Raw genomic sequence first — 21,976 nt, 5'->3', positions numbered from 1 at the left:
AAAGCGCACACACGCGCGCACTCACTCATCCGCCCCCTTTCTCTCTCTCTCTCTCTCTCTCTCTTTCTCGTGTTTTCCCCACACACCTCAATAACGGTGCGTGCGATATATTTGTGCATATATTTTTATGCACGGGGATACATTTTCAATGGCTTTCGGCGATCGTGGATTATAAATTATCTTTTTGAACAGCGGTGGAATATTGGCTACCATCGACTCCAATTGTGAATAGCGTATTCCTTATTTTCTGACTGGTGTGTGGTATTTTTGTTGCATGCCGAGAGACTGTCAAGACTCGAAGACCACGTTCAATGCCGTTGGAACATGTCCTATGTTCCCTTTCAAGGTATGAGAACTGATATATTCCACTATTGCATCTCCCTCCCCCTCACCCCCCCCCCCCCTCTCTATCTCTCTCTCTCTCTCTCCATCATACAATACAGAATTTAGAAAAGGGGTGCGTTAACGCGGCGTAGTGGAAACACAGGCAGGTACAGCAAGAGGTAGTGTCTTCGAGGTAGCTACCTACCTGGTTTTATCACTGTGTGCCAGTCAATATGTCACTGTGCCGGTGTATGCTGAGTAGGATAGTCCATAGTGTTGCAATGTGCTGAGGTGTGCATGCCTGCTGGTATCACAGTCTTGCAAGTCCTTTTCCCTGTGTGCAACATCCTTAGATCACAGTCACAGGTAGCCTACTGTATCTCCATGACACTGTAACTTTGCCCCTCTAGTATTGAGTCATATCTATTCAATGTGTGCAGTAAGGAGCCTGAAGGGGTACTTATTTGCTTGTTTTTTAAACTCAATATTTAATGAGTTTGTAGTGGAGGAAAATGGTCCCTGAAAGTGTATGTTCAAATCAGTTCCCTTGGTATTGTGACACCGCAACCATGACTAATGCTGTGTGAAACAGAGTGCAACGTGAGCTACTTCAATCATGCAGCCTTCAAATGCTTTATTTGACTGTATGTGTGAAATGTTATGGCCACTTGAAAGTTGGATGGGACTTTGAGGGATCCAAGGGTTGTATGGTACACGGAGTCCAGTCCCTATTACCAAAGTATCTCTGTACAGCAACTGCAATTCTTGTGTGAGGAGAATGTGTGTGACAGAGAAAGAGAGGGGAAAAAGAGAGAGAGGGAAAGAGAGAGAGTGAGAGAAAGAGGTAAAGGGAGAGAGAGAGAAGAGAGAGAGGGGGGGGGGTGGGGGGTGGAGAGACTTGAGGCTGCTGAGGTGTGATGTCTTGTAACACCGGGTACAGTAAGGACACTGCTGTACTGCTGTGCTGGTGGTGCATTGACAAAGCTCAAACCAAAATCATGTTCAGCATCCAATACATGAATGTCTTAAAGTTATCAGTCATTCAAAGAGAATGGCCAGTTCAAACTCTGGCGTATGATGCTTTTGGTCATCTTCTAACACATCACAAGCGGATATAGCCCAACGGCCTCTTGTGTGAGCACAGCAATAGAAGTTGGTTGCATAATATTGGTGAGATGTTACGCTACTGTACGCGAGCCCACTCTTGAGAGATCACTGCCAGAAAAATGTGTGCACAGTAGTATTATACCTTCAAAACCCGTGTCAATAGGGAATGTACAGGCTATACTCTTTCCACTACAATAGATGGCACCATGAACCTTTTACATGTAACAGGCTTTCTGGGTAGAGGAGTCTGTGGTTGAATCTCAAGGTAATGTTATCAAAATGAAATCAGCCACATATTTGTAACTTATGGCTGACTGAACATTAGTTCCCTATTAAAACACTTGTTTTATCTCTCCCTGACGAACACCACGCCGAAAGGCATCGGTTTTAAAGTTGTTAGACTGAAAATGTCATAGAAGTAATACGCAGAGTGCTGCCTTGGCTCTCCTGTATTTTGTATTTTACACCAATGTTTAAATGTTCAAAAGTCATTAGTTCTATGTGAGTATCACATGGACATTTAATGTGAAGATAAGATACTGTAGGTAGGTCTCTCTCTCTCTCTCTCTCTCTCTCTCTGCAGATGGACAGCATGGAGCACCAGCCAGCCACTGAGCCAACCCAGTCATGTCAATTTTACAGTAGTTTGATACAGCAGCTCCTGTTAAGCATGGGCATTCAATTTAAAGAGACAGTGCACCGCCAAAGCGCTGACTGCAGCACTCCTCTCATGTGACATAAGGGGCTGTCTTACACCCTCCGCCAATCGAGCTGTGCCAGGAACCATCATCTGTTAGGCTATTACTGTACTGTATGCTCGAGATCTACCGTGTTCGATGATCTGTCAGGGGAAAAGCTCATTCATTTTCTGTTTGCGGCGGAAGTGTTATATTGAATTAATGCTCAAATTAGTAAATGATGCAACTCATTAGATACCATCTTGTCTGATGTGAATTCATTGTAGGGATTCTGGCATTTTGTGAGTTAAAGTGCCTGCTGTCCAAGTTTCGTGAAGTTGGGAATTAAAAAAAACGGCAACTTCCCTCAAGACGTGAAAAGTCAACATTCAAGAACGTCAAGCGTTACTATGCCTCAGCCTTTTTCAGTGATGCTAACATCTAGCGTGTACATGAAAGCAAAGACAATGTCGGTCGGTATCCTCAAGGAAATATCGTATTTATAATTTTGGCCCACAGACATAAAGTCAATCAAAGTTAAACTGCCCCTCATTTGCTTGAATCTGCATACTGTTTAGCATATTCATGGCACAGTGCAGCGAACGTACTGTATGAATAAGCACAGGAGGTGGCGTAGAGCAGTTTGATGGCAAGATTATTTATGCATATTAACATTTACTGGCTGATGCTTTAAGGTCTTTGGTTTTGCCCTAGGTTAACCAACGTCTTGCCTCTACCATAAAAAGTATTCATATTGCACCATGGACCATGACTCTTATACGGCACAGTGAGATCGGGTCCAGATTGAAACATGTTCCAGGTCATAAAGTATCATGCCTTGTGTTAGATAACCCTACTTAAGTGAAAGTGTCCACTGCAGCATGTGTCATTCTACCAAAACACAGTATAAAATGTACATGGTTTATTACAAAGTACCACCGTGCTCCAATGTCCTTGATGGTTTCTGAGTGTGACATGATAAAGTGTCCTCTGGGTAGTGTCAGCAAAAATGTTATTTTGAGGGCTGCCCCCCATAAGCCATGTTGTCTGGGGGGAAGGGCATGTTTGTTATGGTGGAAAGACCTTAAAATGATATTGTAATAATGCTAATAGCAGTAGTCCAAAAATGTAAATCAGACAAACAGATTTTTTTTGCTACTGTAGTTTGCTGGCGTACTGGCTGAGCTCATTAATTAGAATACACATAATAATTCACATTTCCTGGCTCAAATTAAGATCCTACATCTGTAGTCTATGGATATAGGGCCATGTCAGGGAACTCTCTGCCCCTTGAACAGTTCTAGTACAGTGAGTTCAGGCATGCCGCTAAGCCTCTGTCCACGGCTCCACTCCCTCACTATCGCTCTGTTCCCCAGCAGTACTGACTGAACCTGGTGGTGAAAAGGCCCAGATAGACCCCATCCACTAAGAGCCTTTACTACTGATTCTGAGGAAATCTACACAAGGATCCCATCAGAAATTAGTAGCTGGGAGAAATGGTTGCTTAGTGCAGACCATAACATGGGAGGGGGGCCCACTTATTCAATTCCACCGCAAAGCCTGGAGCCCAATGACTCAATGGGTTTGTGTTTAAAGGATGCTCGTCTTTTGATTGATTCTGTCAGCATTCACTCATGGCAAAAGGTCAGGATGAGCTATCTCCTCTCCTAAGCCAATCGGAGGGCTGCCAATCCGGGATAATGATGTCCCTGCGGATGGTTGGCTCACAGGCCTTCCAGACATTATGTCATTTGATCCAACAGATTCTCATGATGCACGGACAAGTTGTGCATTCAGACCTGGAGATATTCAACAGCTTACTGTACATATGTCACTATATTAGTAATAGAACAAATAATATTAGTCATGGAGTCAAAATGGAGCAGTTATAGTTATTGATGTTTGTAGGCACGATTGAATGGCATTAAAAATGCTGATTATGCCTTAAACAGCAGGTTTCACTTGCATATGTATCACTAACAAATAACATTTAGTTGTTAAAGGTGTGATGTTAGGTTATAATGTACAGGTAGGATCTTAATTTGATCACCCTATTGCAGGAGAATTCTCCTGCCCACATTTCGGTTGAAGGCATTCAATTGTACAGCTGACTAGGTATCCCCTTTTCCCTTTCCCAATGCAGGAAATGTAAAGCTTGTAGTGTATTTGAGGTTTAAAAAGGCTTTTGTAATTTCCACATAGAACATTTTCCTTACGAAAAATGCAACAACCCCAAAAACGGTTGCTGCAGGATTATTTTCCTGCTGTAGCAAACTGGCTCAAATTAAGATCCTACCTCTGTTAGATGAAATGTGACTTTTATGTTTTTGATTTATACACATACTGTACATTAATATTATTTATGTGCAATTAAATTATTTGCACAGTATAGGGCTTTTTCAAACAACCCTCTCTGACCCTTTTCCGTCAAAGTATCTAAAATAAATGCCCTGTGATAGCTTTCGGGAGAGTCTGAATTCCACACCGTGTCAATTGAGATGCTGATAGTACATCCTGTGATAAGTGCCCCCTAAAAGAACAGATTATTAAATCACAACTGTGGTGCCTCAAGCAGGATTACAAATTGGAGAGTTGGGCTCACAAAGATAGTGCTCACTGAAGCCTTGTACCTGGGACCCAGAGTTACCATGAGAACTAGGAGATATTGCACTGTTGGGTAGATAATGTAGAGATGTTCAGTCCCAGACATTTTAAGTCTATTTTCAGTGTTATGTGTACATTTCACACTTTCTTGTCAAGGGGGTAACACGATGTAGGATATCATAATGTATAGACTGCACACATATTATCCCTAGCTAGTTGTCAGAAAGACGTGGTGGTCAAATCAGGCCATGACAGTAGCAGATAACCTCACATTGCTCATTGATGTACTATAGAAATTGACATTTTATTACAGCCATTTTATTACAGTGTTATAAAGGCAGACGGCTAAATCAAATGTGGTCTCAAACGTTCAATATCATGCTAGCGACGGGCTAATTTGTCCCCCTCTCTCTTGTGATGCTAATAGATGGCTGATATATGCAGTGTCGGTGTGCACTTTTACTGAAGGTGGTGAGAAAAGAGGACCGGATTTTCATGGGGTGTACCTCTCATTCACTTCAGATGCACAGATACTGCAGAGAAGAATGGTGCATTTTAATTAGCTGTAATCAAATACACTGATATGCTGATATTCAAAAACAGGGCCATTGGACCCTGACATTTCAGAGTAGTCTATTACCATTTTAAAGTGTTCCACTATTACACATTTAGGGTAGTGTCTCTACTTCAGAAAAACATTTTTTTTTACAAGGCTCACAAGAATGTGTGTGTGTGCCGTGTGTGTGCCGTGCATACTTTTGTGTTGGTGTTTGTGTGTGTGTGTGTGTGTGTGTGCGCATGTGTGTTTGTGAGCGTGCTTGTATACAGATATAGGATATTCATTTGATCACCCTGTTGCAGGAGCACTTGTAGTGTATTTGAGGTTAAAAAAGACTTCTGAAGTTTGTAATTTCAGAGTTGATTTTCCCTTAAGGAAGATGTATGAACCCACATAATAACACACATTTCCTGTCGCTGCAGGATTATCTTTCCTGCTGTAGCAAACTGGTTCAAATTAAGATCTTACACATGTGTGTGTATGTGTGTTTGTTTGTGTGTGTGTGTGTGTGTGTGAGAGAGAGAGAGAGAGAGAGTCAGTGTGTTTCTATTTGAGTGATTAACTTCTACTCTGAAGACCTCATGAAGGTTAGAAGGCTCACTCTGCATGCCTGGCGCTATATTTAGCACCTCATCTCCACCACATTTGAATCTTCACCACACAAAATATGAGTGCATTTCAACTGTATTTGCTCCCAAAGAAAATTCTGGCATTCATGCAATGTTTATGTGATATGCCCTTTTGTTATTTCAAATAATGATTCATCTAAACTGGAGTGGATTGTTGAGAGAGACTGGAAATGCAATCCAATTTCTAGTGTTTTTTTTACGTAAGTTTTCTTTTCAGGAGGAAAGCTCCTGTCCTAGTGGTTTTCAGAGAGCCTATCTTGCAGTTGCTGCTCTGTTTGGCATTTCAATGTGGAGTTGAGTTGTTCTGTATGAGAGTGGAGATAATGGCAGAACATCCTGATCTCTTTGATCAGAGGCAGAGTCTAACTGGTAGAAATGGACTGCTGGGAGAGGAAGGTGTGAGACACCTATGAAACACGTTTAATTGTAGCTTCTCGCTTCAATGCCATGTTTGAAATCTCCTTTCCTCTATGAAGATACTACACTGGAATTCACATTCACTTTAAACACAGAACTGGCTTCAAAGTGTCTCAGTTTGTTTGACCTAGCGAGTGGTGAGTGTTCATATTAGCTAGGGGTGAAAAGTTGACTGAGATTGTGTTGACCAAGCAAGCGGGATGTCAAAACTGGATAACCCATGGTCTGAGATGAAGAACATGCCACACAGGGTTATATGGACTGAACAAAAATATAAACACAGCATGTAAAGTGTTTGTCCCATGTTTCATGAGCGGAAATAAAATATCCCATACATTTTCCATATGCACAAAAGCTAATTGTGTGCACAAATTAGTTTACATCCCTGTTAGTGAGCATTTCTCTTTTGCCAAGATAATCCATCCACCTGACAGGTGTGGCATATCAAGAAGCTGATTAAACAGCATGATCATTACACAGGTGCACCTTGTGCTGGGGACATAAAAAGGCCACTCTAAAATGTGCAGTTTTGTCACCCAACACAATGCCACAGATATCTCAAGTTTTGAGAGAGCCTGCAATTGGTATGCTGACTGCAGGAATGTCCACCAGAGCTGCTGCCAGAGAATTGAATGTTAATTTCTCTAACATAAGCCACCTCCAACGTAATTTTTGAGAATTTGGCAGTACGTCTGTATGAGGCAAACGGCTGCATGAGGCAAATGGTGGTCGCACCAGATACGGACTGGTTTTCTTATCCACTCCACTTCCTTTTCTTTAAGGTGTCTGTGACAAGAGATGCATATCTCTGTTCCCAGTCATGTGGATTCCATGGAATAGAGAATTGATTGTTTCATGTTTTGTTCAGTATAGTTTCCTTTCTAGGTTAAAGTATTATGGCCTTACCATCATTCCACACTGACATAGACTATACACAGTCACTTTCCACTGACGTGGGGCTGAACTTCAGAATACCGATTCAGTCGCTGTCCACTTCAGTGGTGCTGAATGCAGAGGTAGAGTATCAGTGCTCTGCAACAGTTTGCAACAGTTTGGTTGACCTTTTTCACATGAGAGAGTAAAAAATAGAGAAAGCGGGCCTCCCAGGTGGCGCAGGGGTTCTAGGGCACTGCATCGCAGTGCTAGCTGTGCCACCAGAGACCCTGGGTTCGCGCCCAGGCTCTGTCGCAGCCGGCCGCGACCGGGAGGTCCATGGTGCGATGCACAATCGGCCTAGCATCATCCGGGTTAGGGAGGGTTTGGCCGGTAGGGATATCCTTGTCTCATCACACACCAGCGACTCCTGTGACAGGCCGGGCGCAGTGCGCACCAACCAAGGACGCCAGGTGCACGGTGTTTCCTCCGACACATTGGTGCGGCTGGTTTCCGGGTTGGATGCACGCTGTTTTAAGAAGCAGTGCGGCTTGGTTGGGTTGTGTTTCAGAGGACGCTTTCGACCTTCGTCTCTCCCGAGCAATGTAGCGATGAGACAAGATAGTATACTACTAATACTACTAAATTTAAAAAAAAGAGAGAAAGCACACACATATTTGTGCAAGATAAAGGGACTTGGGCATAAGGGACTTTAACAACGACAACAAATAGCAAATTTACCTGTTTGAAGTCATACCTGAATGATGTTTTCATACCTTTTTTTCCATTCAAAAAAAACTTTAGTGACTTGGATAACTTGAGATTGAGATCAGTTATCCAAGTCACTAAAGTTTTTTGAATGGAAAAAACAGGGAAACAGGGAGACTACTTTATGGAGCAAAAAGTTCTGTATTTGGCATGCATTTGATTGGTAAGTTAATCTTGTACAGAAGTTAATCTTGTCTACTCAAGTCCCTTTTCTTGTCCTTTCAGATCAGTAGCTTCTGTACAGCTACTGTCACGCAGACAGAAAATGTGTCACGACATGACCACTGATACCATGATGACACCGGAAGTTGTATAACTATTTGTGTCAATTGAGTGATCTGATTGGTTCAGTCAGCGGAAGGGGTTGTGTTAAGGTAATTGCGGTGATGTAGATCTCTGAATGTCAGAACATTTGAACATGCGGAGAAAGATGAGGAGAACAAACAAAAATAAGAAAAGCTGACTTACATAATGAATGAAGCTATTGCAGTGTTTTTACCTGAAGCAGGCAATTCACACACATAGAGTGCTCTTGGATGCAATTACAATTTTACTGTATTTGTTTTAGTACAAAAAGGGATGAGATAACATGTGGTAAGATGCACAGTCAAGTCTAAGAGTGTCTGGGACTCAGTTAGGGTTTGTCTTACTATCTCATCCCTTACACTTCTCATTTAAAACCTAATTCAAAGTAATTATATTAGTAAATAGCATCTGGCAGTAGGGGCTGCTTTGTTCTGGTAGCCTGCTGCTAGTAGATCCTGCTGAGATTGGGAAGTTTTTTTGCCATGGAAGGCATATGTCCATTCGTGTTAATGTGTTAGCGTGGGCACTGTAGAAAATCCTGAGGTGAGCTCTGTGCTGTTTCTTAATTCAGGGGGTTTCAAACTAGGGTCCGCAGAGGTGCTGCAGGGGGTCCGCAATTTTTTAAAATATATTCTTTGGGGGAAATCATTTCGGGATTTTTTTTCTGTGAAAAAGTACCATTGTGCATACCATTTTTATGTTTCTGCGTCCAGCATGAGGAAAAAGTGCAATGACTGAGTCCTGTTCAACCGACTCTAGGGAAGTATATAAAAGGCTTCATTGCAAAAATCTCGAGCTATCCCTTTATTATAGAGGAAATTACAGTCATTGGAGCAAATTACAGAAGTTTTTTGTATAGAAAATTCTTAGGTGGTCCGTCTAAGTGGTAAGTTATTGGATAGAAAAATAGTTTCAGTGTCAACTTAAATGACCCAAACCAGATAGAAAGCATGGAGAAAAGATATTGAATTATATACACTGAGTGTACAAACACTTTCCTAACATTGAGTTGCACCCCCTTTGCCCTCAGAAAAGTCTTAATTCGTCAGGGCATGGACTATACAAGGTGTTGAAAGCGTTCCACAGGGCTGGACCATGTTGGCTCCAATGCTTCCCACAGTTGTGCAAAGTTGACTGGACGTCCTTTGGGTGGTTGGCCATTCTTGATACACACAGGAAAACCGGTGCACCAGGCATCTACTACCATACCCCTTTCAAAGGCACTTAAATCTTTTGTCTTGCCCATTCAACCTTTGAATGGCACACTTACACAATCCATTTCTCAATTGTCTCAAGTCTTAAGGCATTATGAACTTCACTCAGTACCAGGACATTTCAGCCAAAAACCTGATTGCTTCTGCCAGGAGGCTGAAACTTGGCCCCAGTTTGATATTCCAGCAAGTCGATCTTACAGCAAAACAATAACCCCAAGCACACATCAAAATCCACAAAGAAATTGTTAATTGATCACAAAATCTGAATCAACAAAACCAGTTTCCGGACATGACCCCCATTGAAAACCTGTGGTTTGAATTGAAGAGGGTCGTCCATAAGCGCAGAGAAAATATATTGTCACGCCCTGACCATAGAGAGCCCTTGTTTCTCTATGGTGTTGTTGGTCAGGGCGTGACAGGTGGTATTCTAGTTTATTATTTCTAGTTGGTGTTCTAGTTTATTTTTCTATGTTGGTGATTTGTATGATTCCCAATTAGAGGCAGCTGATAATGATTGTCTCTAATTGGGGATCATATTTAGGTAGCATTTTTCCCACCTGTGTTTGTGGGATATTATTTTTGCGTTTTGTGCATGTGCACCGCGTAGTCACGGTTCGTTGTTAGTTTAATGATTTATTGTTTTGTTTTTGCTAAGTTTCACTTTATAATAAATATGTGTAAGTCTACATCCGCTGTGTCTTGGCCCGTCTCTCCTCACGTACGTGACAGATATCAAGGATCTGGAAAGATTCTGTATGGAGGAATGGTCTAAGATCCCCCCCATTGTGTTCTCTAACTCATAAAACATTTTTGAAAAAGGCTCAGTGCCGTTATCCTCACAAGGTGAGGTATTGAACGGTATTGAAAACAGGGGTGTCGATAATTTGACCCCTACCTTTTTGTGATTGTTTTTTATTACTTGTCAAACAAAATATATTTCTCTGAACAATTGTATTAGTATAAAACAATCTAATTTCCCTTTTCAGTATTTGAGTTATTTATTTTTGTACAGTAATTTTTGCTCATCTTTATCAAGGGTGTGAATCATTTCAGACACCCACTGAACATGACAGACATCTTGGTGATGAAGTGAAAGCAGAAAACCCTTAACTAAAATCCATTTAGATGGTCTCTGTTGATTCCTACTCAGACATCATTGCGTTGATCTGTCAAAATCAAGGAGGCAAAACGGTGCCATGAAATACCACAGATACCTCTGATCCAAGACACCTCTGGCTCTTTCTCAATCAGAAGGTTCTTTCATAATTCCACCCAGGGCAACAGAGGGCCTCCCAGTCAGACTCCCCGCCACTCCTCTGTCTGTCATACGAGGTGAGTTAAGCTGTGTACGAGTTTGAGAGATTGCCATTTTGGGTAATATAACAATGACACAGTTCTTAGTCTATCTCTGGATTGAGGACAGATCACTATAATTATTATTTATCTCTGAGGACCAAAGGCTTGACCTGCTTTCTCTCAGTGGAGCACCCCTCACATGTGACATGAGACAGGATATACAAACAGAGAGAAGAGACGGGAGAACACATCATAATAGATGATAGACGTGTGTGGATCACTGTGGTTTTGCATTCACAGTAATTCACACACGCACACACGCACGCACACACACACACACACACACGAGTCCCATTCATTTATTCTTTCTCTATACTCAGCACATTGAATATCACCTTCACACAGGTTGACAGAGCGGAACAGCACATCACCATGAAGGGTTAGCAGACAAAGCAATCCTGCATCTCATTTCCTATAGATGTTATTCAAGCCCTAAGTAAAGAGAGTTTTGCAGCACAACTTTGGGGATTGCTGTGTAGCCCCGTGGAATAGTCAAGTGAAGGGAAAGGAGAGAGAGAGAGTGATACTGTACACTCTACTAAGCCAACCCAACTCTGTTACTGGCAGTGCAGTCATTCCACCCTACTGCTCTAGCATCCTGGAGGAGGGATGGGAATGGAGAGAGAGCGAGAGATGTGTGGCAGTGAGAGAGACGATGGTAACGAGAGGCAGGGAGGAGAGCATGAGACAAGTGAAAGGGAGACGGGTAGAGTGAGAGAAGGGGGACAGTAGGAGATAAATGTGTGAGAGAGAGTGAGGAAGAGAGAGAGAGAGAAATGGGCTGTGGAAGTGGGGGACTGAGAGACAGATGGGTGGAAGGGAGAGGGGAGCAGTAGATGGTGGGGAGATGGGGGGAGGCTGCCAGGGAGTTTGTGGGAAAGTTTATAATAGGATGATCGGAACATTGATTTCACCTTTAAATATTATAATTCAATTTTATTACCGCCATATATTCAAGCAGACGGCTTGCTTATGAATATATAGATATTGTATCCTCATCTTATGTTGTCTTACAGTAACAGTATTGAACGTATTGGACTGGGATATCCGTTGATGTATTTTACACAGCCGTATAAGGATACTTTTACCCATATACAGTATTGCTCACCACCAACTTATGTCTAGAGTGTGTAGATAGATAGATGGACAGAAAAGATGTGCGCGTGCGCATCAGAGAGAGAGAGCGAGAGGGAGGGAGGAACAAGTCCGTTTTTCATGGATGGCTGGGTTGCTATGGGAACAAGATGTGGGCTCCCTTTTCCCAAAAAAAGTATCCTCCTTCCCTTTTTCCCTCTCTCATCACTTCATTTATCTCTCTCCTTCTTCTCAGCATCCCCAGTTATTCACCTCTCCTCTCTTCCTATCCCCAGATCATCCCATCGCTTCCCTCCTCTTCCCCTTCTTTCTATCGTCCATCCTTACCTCCTCCCACTCATTTTCTCCCTGTCTACTCCTCTCTCCCCCTGTCTATCTCGCTCCCTGCGGTCTCCCCACTTCTACTATTCTCCCTCTCAATCTTTCCCTTTCCCTCCATCTCTTCTTCACTTTCTCCTCGTCTCTGATCATCTGTCTCTTTAACACTCACTTATATTCTATTCTTTTCTCGGTTGTCATGGCAATAGGCTGGGGGCGTGAGGGAAAGAGCGCGAGCGAGCAAGAGTGGGTGTTTCGGAAGTGACATCTCTTGGGCAGTAACCTTGTTTCCTGTGTGTGGAGTTGGGGGCGGATTCACACGTAAAGTGCAGCAACAGTGACGCCGTGTGGACAAATGCGCGGTAGTGGGGAGCCCTGCTGGCCCGGGAAAGGGCTGAGTGAATGATCTGACAGGTGAGAATACACACAGACAGACACACACACACACAGACAGACACACACACGCACACACACAGGACTGTGCGGTGTCAGTGTAGTGCGGACCTCTGTGTTCACCTCTTCATTGAGGCCCATTGTGACACATCCCTGACATTTGACGTCTATCATGACACTGAAGGCCATGTACGAAATGCCCTGAATCAGCATATTAAAGAACACCATTATAGACCAGTGTATATTTTCATATATACATCAAATCTGGGCAATAAATCCAAAAGCATTCATAGAATATGGAATGGTAGGATACCCCTATTGATTCTGAATGATGTGATATAAATGCTACGTGAGCACCAAGTAATGTATAAAATGTGTACATACTGTACAGTACATTGTGCTTATTTGCCTTGAAAGTAACCAACAAGGCTACGCTGGCGTTGGTACGTTGCCCGACCCGGGCGACCTGAGGATAATGCATGTTTATTCTTAGCGCTGTTTTAGAGCTTAGTGATATGTATAAATGAACATTACCCCTGTCGGGCTCAGTAATGACAACGTTGAATAAAGCTGACCAGTCATCTGACGGCTGCTCGGCTCCTTGGCAAACTGCAAAGGAAAGCAGAAATAAATGGCGTTACAGAGACAGACCTCAGCACATTCTGAGAGCGTCAACAAGAGAATGTGAATACAGTGTTTTTTCACATTTATAACACAGAACTAGCCCACCTAGATTGGGCCTCACAATTCCCTCCAAGGTTTTTCAGATGATGAGGAATGAAGGTGGAGGTACAGATTGTAGCTGGAGCACATATTATGGGAATGAGTCACCGATTTCCCCAGTGGATCCACAACATTGTGACTTTCATGAAGTATGCTGCTGTCGGTCTATAAGGTTTATCGTCAAAGGCTTTCTCTCTCCCTGTCCAATGTGTCTCTGAAGGACGCGGACTAGTGTCACACTCCTGGGCCTTGGGATTCCTGGGCATTGGGATTCCTGGGCCTTGGAATTTAGGCTATATGTCGTCTGCAGTAAAGATGATGGTGATTGACATGCTCATAATGATGATCTAATATATATACGGTATTAGTCTCAATACACAAACATTTTCAGACACCAGCTCTTTCTACTTTCCACATGAAAAAGTAACACTTCAACTGCTAAACAAGTGAACATCCACGTACAAGGAAGTACATCATTTTAGCTGCAGGACAGGATAATATGGTCTGTACATTTCTCCATGCCATTGTCAGAGATGAGAAAGATTTAAATATACAGTGCCTTGCGAAAGTATTCGGCCCCCTTGAACTTTGCGACCTTTTGCCACATTTCAGGCTTCAAACATAAAGATATAAAACTGTATTTTTTTGTGAAGAATCAACAACAAGTGGGACACAATCATGAAGTGGAACGACATTTATTGGATATTTCAAACTTTTTTAAGAAATCAAAAACTGAAAAATTGGGCGTGCAAAATTATTCAGCCCCTTTACTTTCAGTGCAGCAAACTCTCTCCAGAAGTTCAGTGAGGATCTCTGAATGATCCAATGTTGACCTAAATGACTAATGATGATAAATACAATCCACCTGTGTGTAATCAAGTCTCCATTTAAATGCACCTGCACTGTGATAGTCTCAGAGGTCCGTTAAAAGCGCAGAGAGCATCATGAAGAACAAGGAACACACCAGGCAGGTCCGAGATACTGTTGTGAAGAAGTTTAAAGCCGGATTTGGATACAAAAAGATTTCCCAAGCTTTAAACATCCCAATGAGCACTGTGCAAGCGATAATATTGAAATGGAAGGAGTATCAGACCACTGCAAATCTACCAAGACCTGGCCGTCCCTCTAAACTTTCAGCTCATACAAGGAGAAGACTGATCAGAGATGCAGCCAAGAGGCCCATGATCACTCTGGATGAACTGCAGAGATCTACAGCTGAGGTGGGAGACTCTGTCCATAGGACAACAATCAGTCGTATATTGCACAAATCTGGCCTTTATGGAAGAGTGGCAAGAAGAAAGCCATTTTTTAAAGATATCCATAAAAAGTGTCGTTTAAAGTTTGCCACAAGCCACCTGGGAGACACACCAAACATGTGGAAGAAGGTGCTCTGGTCGGATGAAACCAAAATTGAACTTTTTGGCAACAATGCAAAACGTTATGTTTGGCGTAAAAGCAACACAGCTCATCACACTGAACACACCATCCCCACTGTCAAACATGGTGGTGGCAGCATCATGGTTTGGGCCTGCTTTTCTTCAGCAGGGACAGGGAAGATGGTTAAAATTGATGGGAAGATGGATGGAGCCAAATACAGGACCATTCTGGAAGAAAACCTGATGGAGTCTGCAAAAGACCTGAGACTGGGACGGAGATTTGTCTTCCAACAAGACAATGATCCAAAATATAAAGCAAAATCTACAATGGAATGGTTCAAAAATAAACATATCCAGGTGTTAGAATGGCCAAGTCAAAGTCCAGACCTGAATCCAATCGAGAATCTGTGGAAAGAACTGAAAACTGCTGTTCACAAATGCTCTCCATCCAACCTCACTGAGCTCGAGCTGTTTTGCAAGGAGGAATGGGAAAAAATGTCAGTCTCTCGATGTGCAAAACTGATAGAGAAATACCCCAAGCGACTTACAGCTGTAATCGCAGCAAAAGGTGGTGCTACAAAGTATTAACTTAAGGGGGCTGAATAATTTTGCACGCCCAATTTTTCAGTTTTTGATTTGTTAAAAAAGTTTGAAATATCCAATAAATGTCGTTCTACTTCATGATTGTGTCCCACTTGTTGTTGATTCTTCACAAAAAAATACAGTTTTATATCTTTATGTTTGAAGCCTGAAATGTGGCAAAAGGTCGCAAAGTTCAAGGGGGCCGAATACTTTCGCAAGGCACTGTATATATATACCGCTGAAGTCGGAAGTTTACATACACTCGAGTTGGAGTCATAAAAACTCATTTTTTTGGCAAGTCAGTTAGGACAACTACTAATTTTTCCAACAATTGTTTACAGACAGATTATTTCAGATATAATTCACTGTACCACAATTCCAGTGGGTCAGAAGTTTACATACACTAAGTTGACTGTGCCTTTAAACAGCTTGGAAAATTCCAGAAAAAAAGATATAATGGCTTTAGAAGCTTCTGATGGGCTAAATGACATCATTTGAGTCAATTGGAGGTGTACCTATGGATGTATTTAAAGGCCTACCTTCAAACTCAGTGCCTCTTTGCTTGACATCATAGGAAAATCAAAAGAAATCAGCCAAGACCTCAGAAAAAAAATGGTAGTCCTCCACAAGTCTGGTTCATCCTTGGGAGCAATTTCCAAATGCCTGAAGGTACCACATTCATCTATACAAACACAAGTACGCAAGTATAAAACCATGGGACCAAGCAACCGTTATACCTCTCAGGAAGGAGACGCGTTCTGTCTCCTAGAGATGAACGTACTTTGGTGCGAATAGTGCAAATCAATCCGAGAACAACAGCAAAGGACCTTGTGAAGATGCTGGAGAAAACAGGTACAAATGTATCTATATCCACAGTAAAAGAAGTCCTATATCGACATAACCTGAAAGGCCGCTCAGCAAGGAAGAAGCCACTGCTCCAAAACTGCCATAAAAAGCCAGACTACGGTTTGCAACTGCACATGGGGACAAATATTGTACTTTCTGGAGAAATGTCCTCTGGTCTGATGAAACAAAAATTGAACTGTTTGGCCATAATGGAGGAAAAAGGGGGAGGCTTGCAAGCTGAAGAACACCATCCCAACCATGAAACACGGGGGTGGCAGCATCATGTTTTGGAGGTGCTTTGCTGCAGGAAGGACTGGTGCACTTCACAAAATAGATGGCATCATGAGGGTGGAAAATTATGTGGATATATTGAAGCAGCATCTTAAGACATCAATCAGGAAGTTAAAGCTTGGTCGCAAATGGGTCTTCCAAATGGACAATGACCCCAAGCATACTTACAAAGTTGTGGTAAAATGGCTTAAGGACAACAAAGTCAAGGTATTGGAGTGGCCATCACAAAGCCCTGACCTCAATTCTATAGAAAATCTGTGGTCAGAACTGAAAAGGTGTGTGCGAGCAAGGAGGCCTACAAACCTGACTCGGTTACACCAGCTCTGTTGGGAAGAATGGGCCAAAATTCACCCAATTTATTGTGGGAAGCTTGTGGAAGGCTACCCAAAACGTTTGATGCAAGTTAAACAATTTAAAGGCAATGCTACCAAATACTAATTGAGTGTATGTAAACTTCTGACCCACTGGGAATGTGATGAAAGAACTAAAAGCTGAAATAAATCCTTCTCTCTACTATTATTCTGACATTTCACATTCTTAAAATAAAGTGGTGATCCTAACTGACCTAAGACAGGGAATTTTTACTAGGATTAAATGTCAGGAATTGTGAAAAACTGAGTTTAAATTGGCAAGGTGTATGTAAACTTCCGACTTCAACTGTATATATACACTACCAGTCAAAATTTTGGGCACACCTATTCATTCATGGGTTTTTCTTTATTTTTTTTTACTGAGTTATTGTCCTGTTGAAAAATAAATGATAGTCCCACTAAGCGCAAACCAGATGGGATGGCATATCGCTGCAGAATGCTGTGGTAGCCATGCTGGTTAAGTGTGCCTTGAATTCTAAATATATCACTGACAGTGTCACAAGCAAAGCACCCCCACACTATCACACCTCCTCCTCCATGCTTCACAGTGCGAAACACACATGCAGAGATCATCTGTTCACCTACTCTGCGTCTCACAAAGACACAGCGGTTAGAACCAGAAATCTCAAATTTGGACTCATCAGACCAAAGGACAGATTTCTACCGGTCTCCCACCCATTGCTCTTGTTTCTTGGCCCAAGCAAGTCTCTTTTTCTCATTGGTGTCCTTTAGTAGTGATTTCTTTAGTAGTGATTTCTTTGCAGCAATTCGACCATGAAGGCCTGATTCACGTAGTCTCCTCTGAACAGTTGATGTTGAGATGTGTCTGTTACTTGAACTCTGTGAAGCATTTATTGAGCTGCAATCTGAGGTGCAGTTAACTTTAATTAACTTATCTTCTGCAGCAGTGGTAACTATGGGTGTTACTTTCCTGTGGCGGTCCTCATGAGTTTCAGTTTCATCATAGCGCTTGATGGTTGAAGTTCTTGAAATTTTCCACATTGACTGACCTTCATGTCTTAAAGTAATGATGGACTGTCGTTTCTCTTTGCTTATCTGAGCTGTTCTTGCCATAATATGGACTTGGTCTTTTACCAAATAGCGCTATCTTCTGTATACCACCCCTATCTTGTCACAACACAAAGCATTAAGAAGGAAATAAATTCCACAAATTAACTTTTAACAAAGCGCACCTGTTAATTGAAATGCATTCCAGGTAACTACCTCATGATGCTAGTTGAGGGAATGCCAAAAGTGTGCAAAGCTGTCATTAAGGCAAAGGGTGGCTACTTTGATGAATCTCAAATCTCAAATATATTGTTGGGTTACTACAAGATTCCATATGTGTTTTTTCATAGTTTTGATGTTTTCACTATTATTATAAAATGTAGAAAATAGTTAAAAAAAAAAAAAAAAGCCCTTGAATGAGTAGGTGTGTCCAAACTTTTGACTGGTACTGTATATAAAGATCCCTCCATGCCCTGGCCTATATTCACGGCCTAGATTTTGTGATTTGGTCAAATTCTTAATGATATGTCAGTGTATATGAAAACCCTTAGGAGGCTCAGTCACAATGGACACTGTGACTGTGAGTCCATGAGTGAAAAGTGACTTAGAGGTTGAAATCAAGGTTATGTAATCTCTCTTCATATCGTACAATGACTCATACCTTGGATTCTACCACTGTGATCCCCTTAATAAGCTTCGCTTGTTTAGCAACTCATTTATATTTCAAGAGCAGCTTTATTCATAATTAAACTTGAATATAAAACATAAACTCAGCTGTATTCGCTACAATTAGACAGATTGCCTTTTGTGCTTGCCTCCCTACTTGGTGGGGATACAAGTGTGAATATATGTGAATATAGTGAATATTTGAGAAAGCTTTTATTGTAAAATAAAGGTTCTGACAGGGTTGTTTGGCTGAATTAGGCCTATTTTCAGGGTCGGAGTGGCTCTGTTTTTGGCATAGTGTCAAATGGACAGCATGGCACGCTGCGGTGAGTGTGCCGACTGTGCCATGTCTCAGCCGAGTCAGGGCCTGTTACATCATTCAACCTGCAGGGGCCTTTCCTTTCTCAAACATGGGGAAATGTGCAAAGGGTTAAAGTGTGCTGTCTGGAAAGTGAAGAGGTAGACACTAGATAGCCGTTATTTGTACCATCTACAAGATGTAAGGGTTAAATAAAGTGTGTTAGAGGGTCTCTGGGACTTGTACAATCTGCAGAAATGATGTGTGTGAATTGTGAAAACAGTCTTGGTGTGAGGAGTGGGGAGTGGGGAGTGGGGAATGTCACTTTGGCTAACCTCTCGTCGAGGGCTTGTTTCCGGCCTTGTTGAGGGTGTCTGTGAATTCACAACACAAGGATGTCTGGAGTAAGAATAGTGTTGAGATGTTTGCTTAACATTCTGATTGAAGTAAAAACGAGGCGAAGGGAAGGGATATCAAAAGTGTTTTGATGAAAACATTAACATAGCCCCTGACATAACTCAGAGGGAAAAGCGAAATAAATATGAAAGAGGGGAACATGGAAAGAGACTGGAGGAAAGACGAATAGGAAGGTCAATACAAGAAAGACATGAAGTAATGGAGACAGATGAGAGAAGGAGAAGCAGATGGATGGGCAGAGTGAGTAGGAGTGATAAAGAGACACACTAGGAATTGGAGACTACGAAAGATAGTGAAAAAGGCAAAGAGCCATGCCCTGGTTATTTCTGAGTGACCTAGCATCATGCTGACTGAAGCCAGAGCTTGGCTAATTGACTCCAGCAGTTGTAGTGGATCACAAAGCTTATTTTGCTCTGTTTCATGCCACGGCCCTTCTGCTTCAGGACCCAGGGTCTATCTGAAGAGCTGCCTGTCTGTTATGGCCGTCTGGTCAGAGGGGGAACCTGGGGACGAACAAAGGCGTGTGCAGGGCAGAGGGATTATGAAACTGATGGAATTAGCGATGTAGTATGAAGATATGGTCATTTAGCACAGGGTTTTCTGAACTTTCTGGGTCCGGGGACCCCTTTTGTGAGAGCAAATCCATCAAGGACCGCCTTATAACCATAACACAACTCGCAGTGCGATAAAAATGTCATAAAAGGAGACGTTTTACTGTGCTGTCTGCAGTGCATGGCTGGGCGAAGTCTCGGCCCCAGGGAAGGAACATTTAAATAGCCCGCCACGTGGCATCGAAGATGTTTTTTTTTCCTGTGTTCAAGCTAATTTCATGCAATTCATTTTTTTTTATATATCATAGGCAGAGAGAAAACTTTTCAGTTTTAAAGGTTAAATTAAAGTGCATTCATGTTCAAAACAAAGAAGTATTGAGTTGAAAAATGAATAATTGATGGATATCCCTGTGAGCCTCCCAGGCCTTGTTGCCCATGGTTAATAAGAACCTACATTGTAGATGAATAATAATGACATTTTATTATATTAGACCCTCTAAACGAATCCCTGGGCCAAAATTTGTTTAATCGATTATTGTAACAATATTCATTGAATTTTTTTTAAAATTATTTATTTTATACATATTTAGAGAGCAGTACAGCAGTACCTCTTCCGCAGACCCCATTTTGGGAACCTCTGATGTAGCAGACCCATTCATCCAATCCTTTTATCCACATTTTAGGCTATGGTTACAAATCGTAATAATAATTCAACTCTGTAGAAAGTGTGTGATTTTCTCTGAATGAGTGCATTGATTGGTGAGTTATTTACTGCGTAATGGACCAGTCCTAGATGAATTTGTCCACTTCTTTCATTGAGCATTGTTGTTATGCGTGAAATGTGGACAACATGTGAAGAAGTCACATTGCATTTTCAGTGCTTTGGATTCAACTGATGCGGACGTACCAGCTTGCAAACATAAACAAGTTAACGTCAACCATCTGACGACGGGCATGTTCTGGCATGTCCTCCACCGTCGAGTCACCCTAACTGACCCCACTCCCCTCTCTCTGTCCCTCTCCCCTTGTTCTCTCTCCTCTCCAGATGCGAGGTGTGCCGTCCCCCCCTCCTATCGCCCCCATGCCCCTTCCTTTGCCGCTCCCTCCTACGACCGCCCCGACTGGAACCCCCGTCTCTGTGTGATCTCCGGAAATCAGCTCTACATGTTGGACCAGGAGGAGGTACTTATCTACTGCTGCACGCACTATAGAAATACAATCCCAACCATCACCCACCCATTGACTTGAAAGGGGATTACTGTTCTAGGAATTATATTTCTATCTATTCTATGGCTCACTTTGCAGTACCATACTGTTGCTGTACCATACTGACTGGGTTGTTTGACATGGCATGAGTGTCTACAACACTGTCATGACAGTTTCTAAAGCCACAAAGTTGAATAAAAAAATGACATATCCAAAAATGGATGTCACCACAATTGACCCTTTAGGCATGTAACTTCATTTGACATGACCTGACATTACATGGTATGCTGAGTACATTACATTGCCAATAAACGTTGTCACTGTTTTAATCCCTGAGGTTTTCCCGACCACATGACCTGACCAGCAAAAGCTCTGGACCGGGGTCCTAGATATAACACAGTATCTCATGTACATGTTGGTCCTGAAGGAGGCCAGTGTTCATATTATACACTCAAGGCAGGTGTCCTGGGACACTGTCGCCTCAGGCTTGCTTATGGGAGGTCCAGTCCTGCAACTATTGTTAGCTTAGAATTTTGTGGCAAACAACTTTGGCACCAGTGTGCCTCTATACAAGTAGGTCACGTCTGGCTAAGATGGGCATTGGGGCCAGTAACCGAAAGGTCGCTGGTTTGAATCCCCGAGCCATCAAAAGACACATTTTGGTTGAATGCATTCAGTTGTGCAACTGACTAGGTATCCCCTTTCCCATCTGAGTGCTGATCTAGGATCAGTATACCTTTTAGATCATAACAGACATAACACGATTACATGACCAGGTGGGACCTGATTCTAGATTAGCACTCCTACTCTGAGACACTTTAGGAATACGGGACTTTTTCAACCTGACTATTTATTGGTAATTAAAAAAAATAATAAACTACTATTACTTATTATATCTTACTAAGTAGAGATTCAGCCTGCTAGCTAAGACCAGAAGGGGGTACTATTCCTTCACTTTTGTACCTGTATCGGCTTTGGACAGGTCTCTTTTTAAATGTAGA

At 42.2% G+C, this 21,976-nt stretch overlaps 1 protein-coding gene across 3 annotated transcripts in view; it reads left to right on the top strand.

Moving 5' to 3' along the window:
* Positions 1-58: 58 nt before the first annotated feature.
* The window catches only part of LOC110515208 (ras/Rap GTPase-activating protein SynGAP), a 110,559-nt gene continuing 88,641 nt past the window's right edge, over positions 59-21,976 (top strand). For all 3 annotated transcript variants that reach the window (XM_090229094.1, XM_036973043.2, XM_036973040.2), the window contains exons 1-2: positions 59-346; positions 20,815-20,951. In XM_090229094.1, the coding sequence (XP_090085220.1) occupies positions 325-346; positions 20,815-20,951 (159 nt within the window). In that variant the 5' untranslated portion in view covers positions 59-324. The remainder of the gene's footprint in view (positions 347-20,814; positions 20,952-21,976) is intronic.

This window comes from Oncorhynchus mykiss, chromosome 3, assembly GCF_057628025.1.
Source record: "Oncorhynchus mykiss isolate SJ-2025 chromosome 3, ASM5762802v1, whole genome shotgun sequence".
NCBI classification, from domain to species: Eukaryota; Metazoa; Chordata; class Actinopteri; order Salmoniformes; family Salmonidae; genus Oncorhynchus; species Oncorhynchus mykiss.
This window is presented reverse-complemented; position numbering and strand designations above follow the sequence as displayed.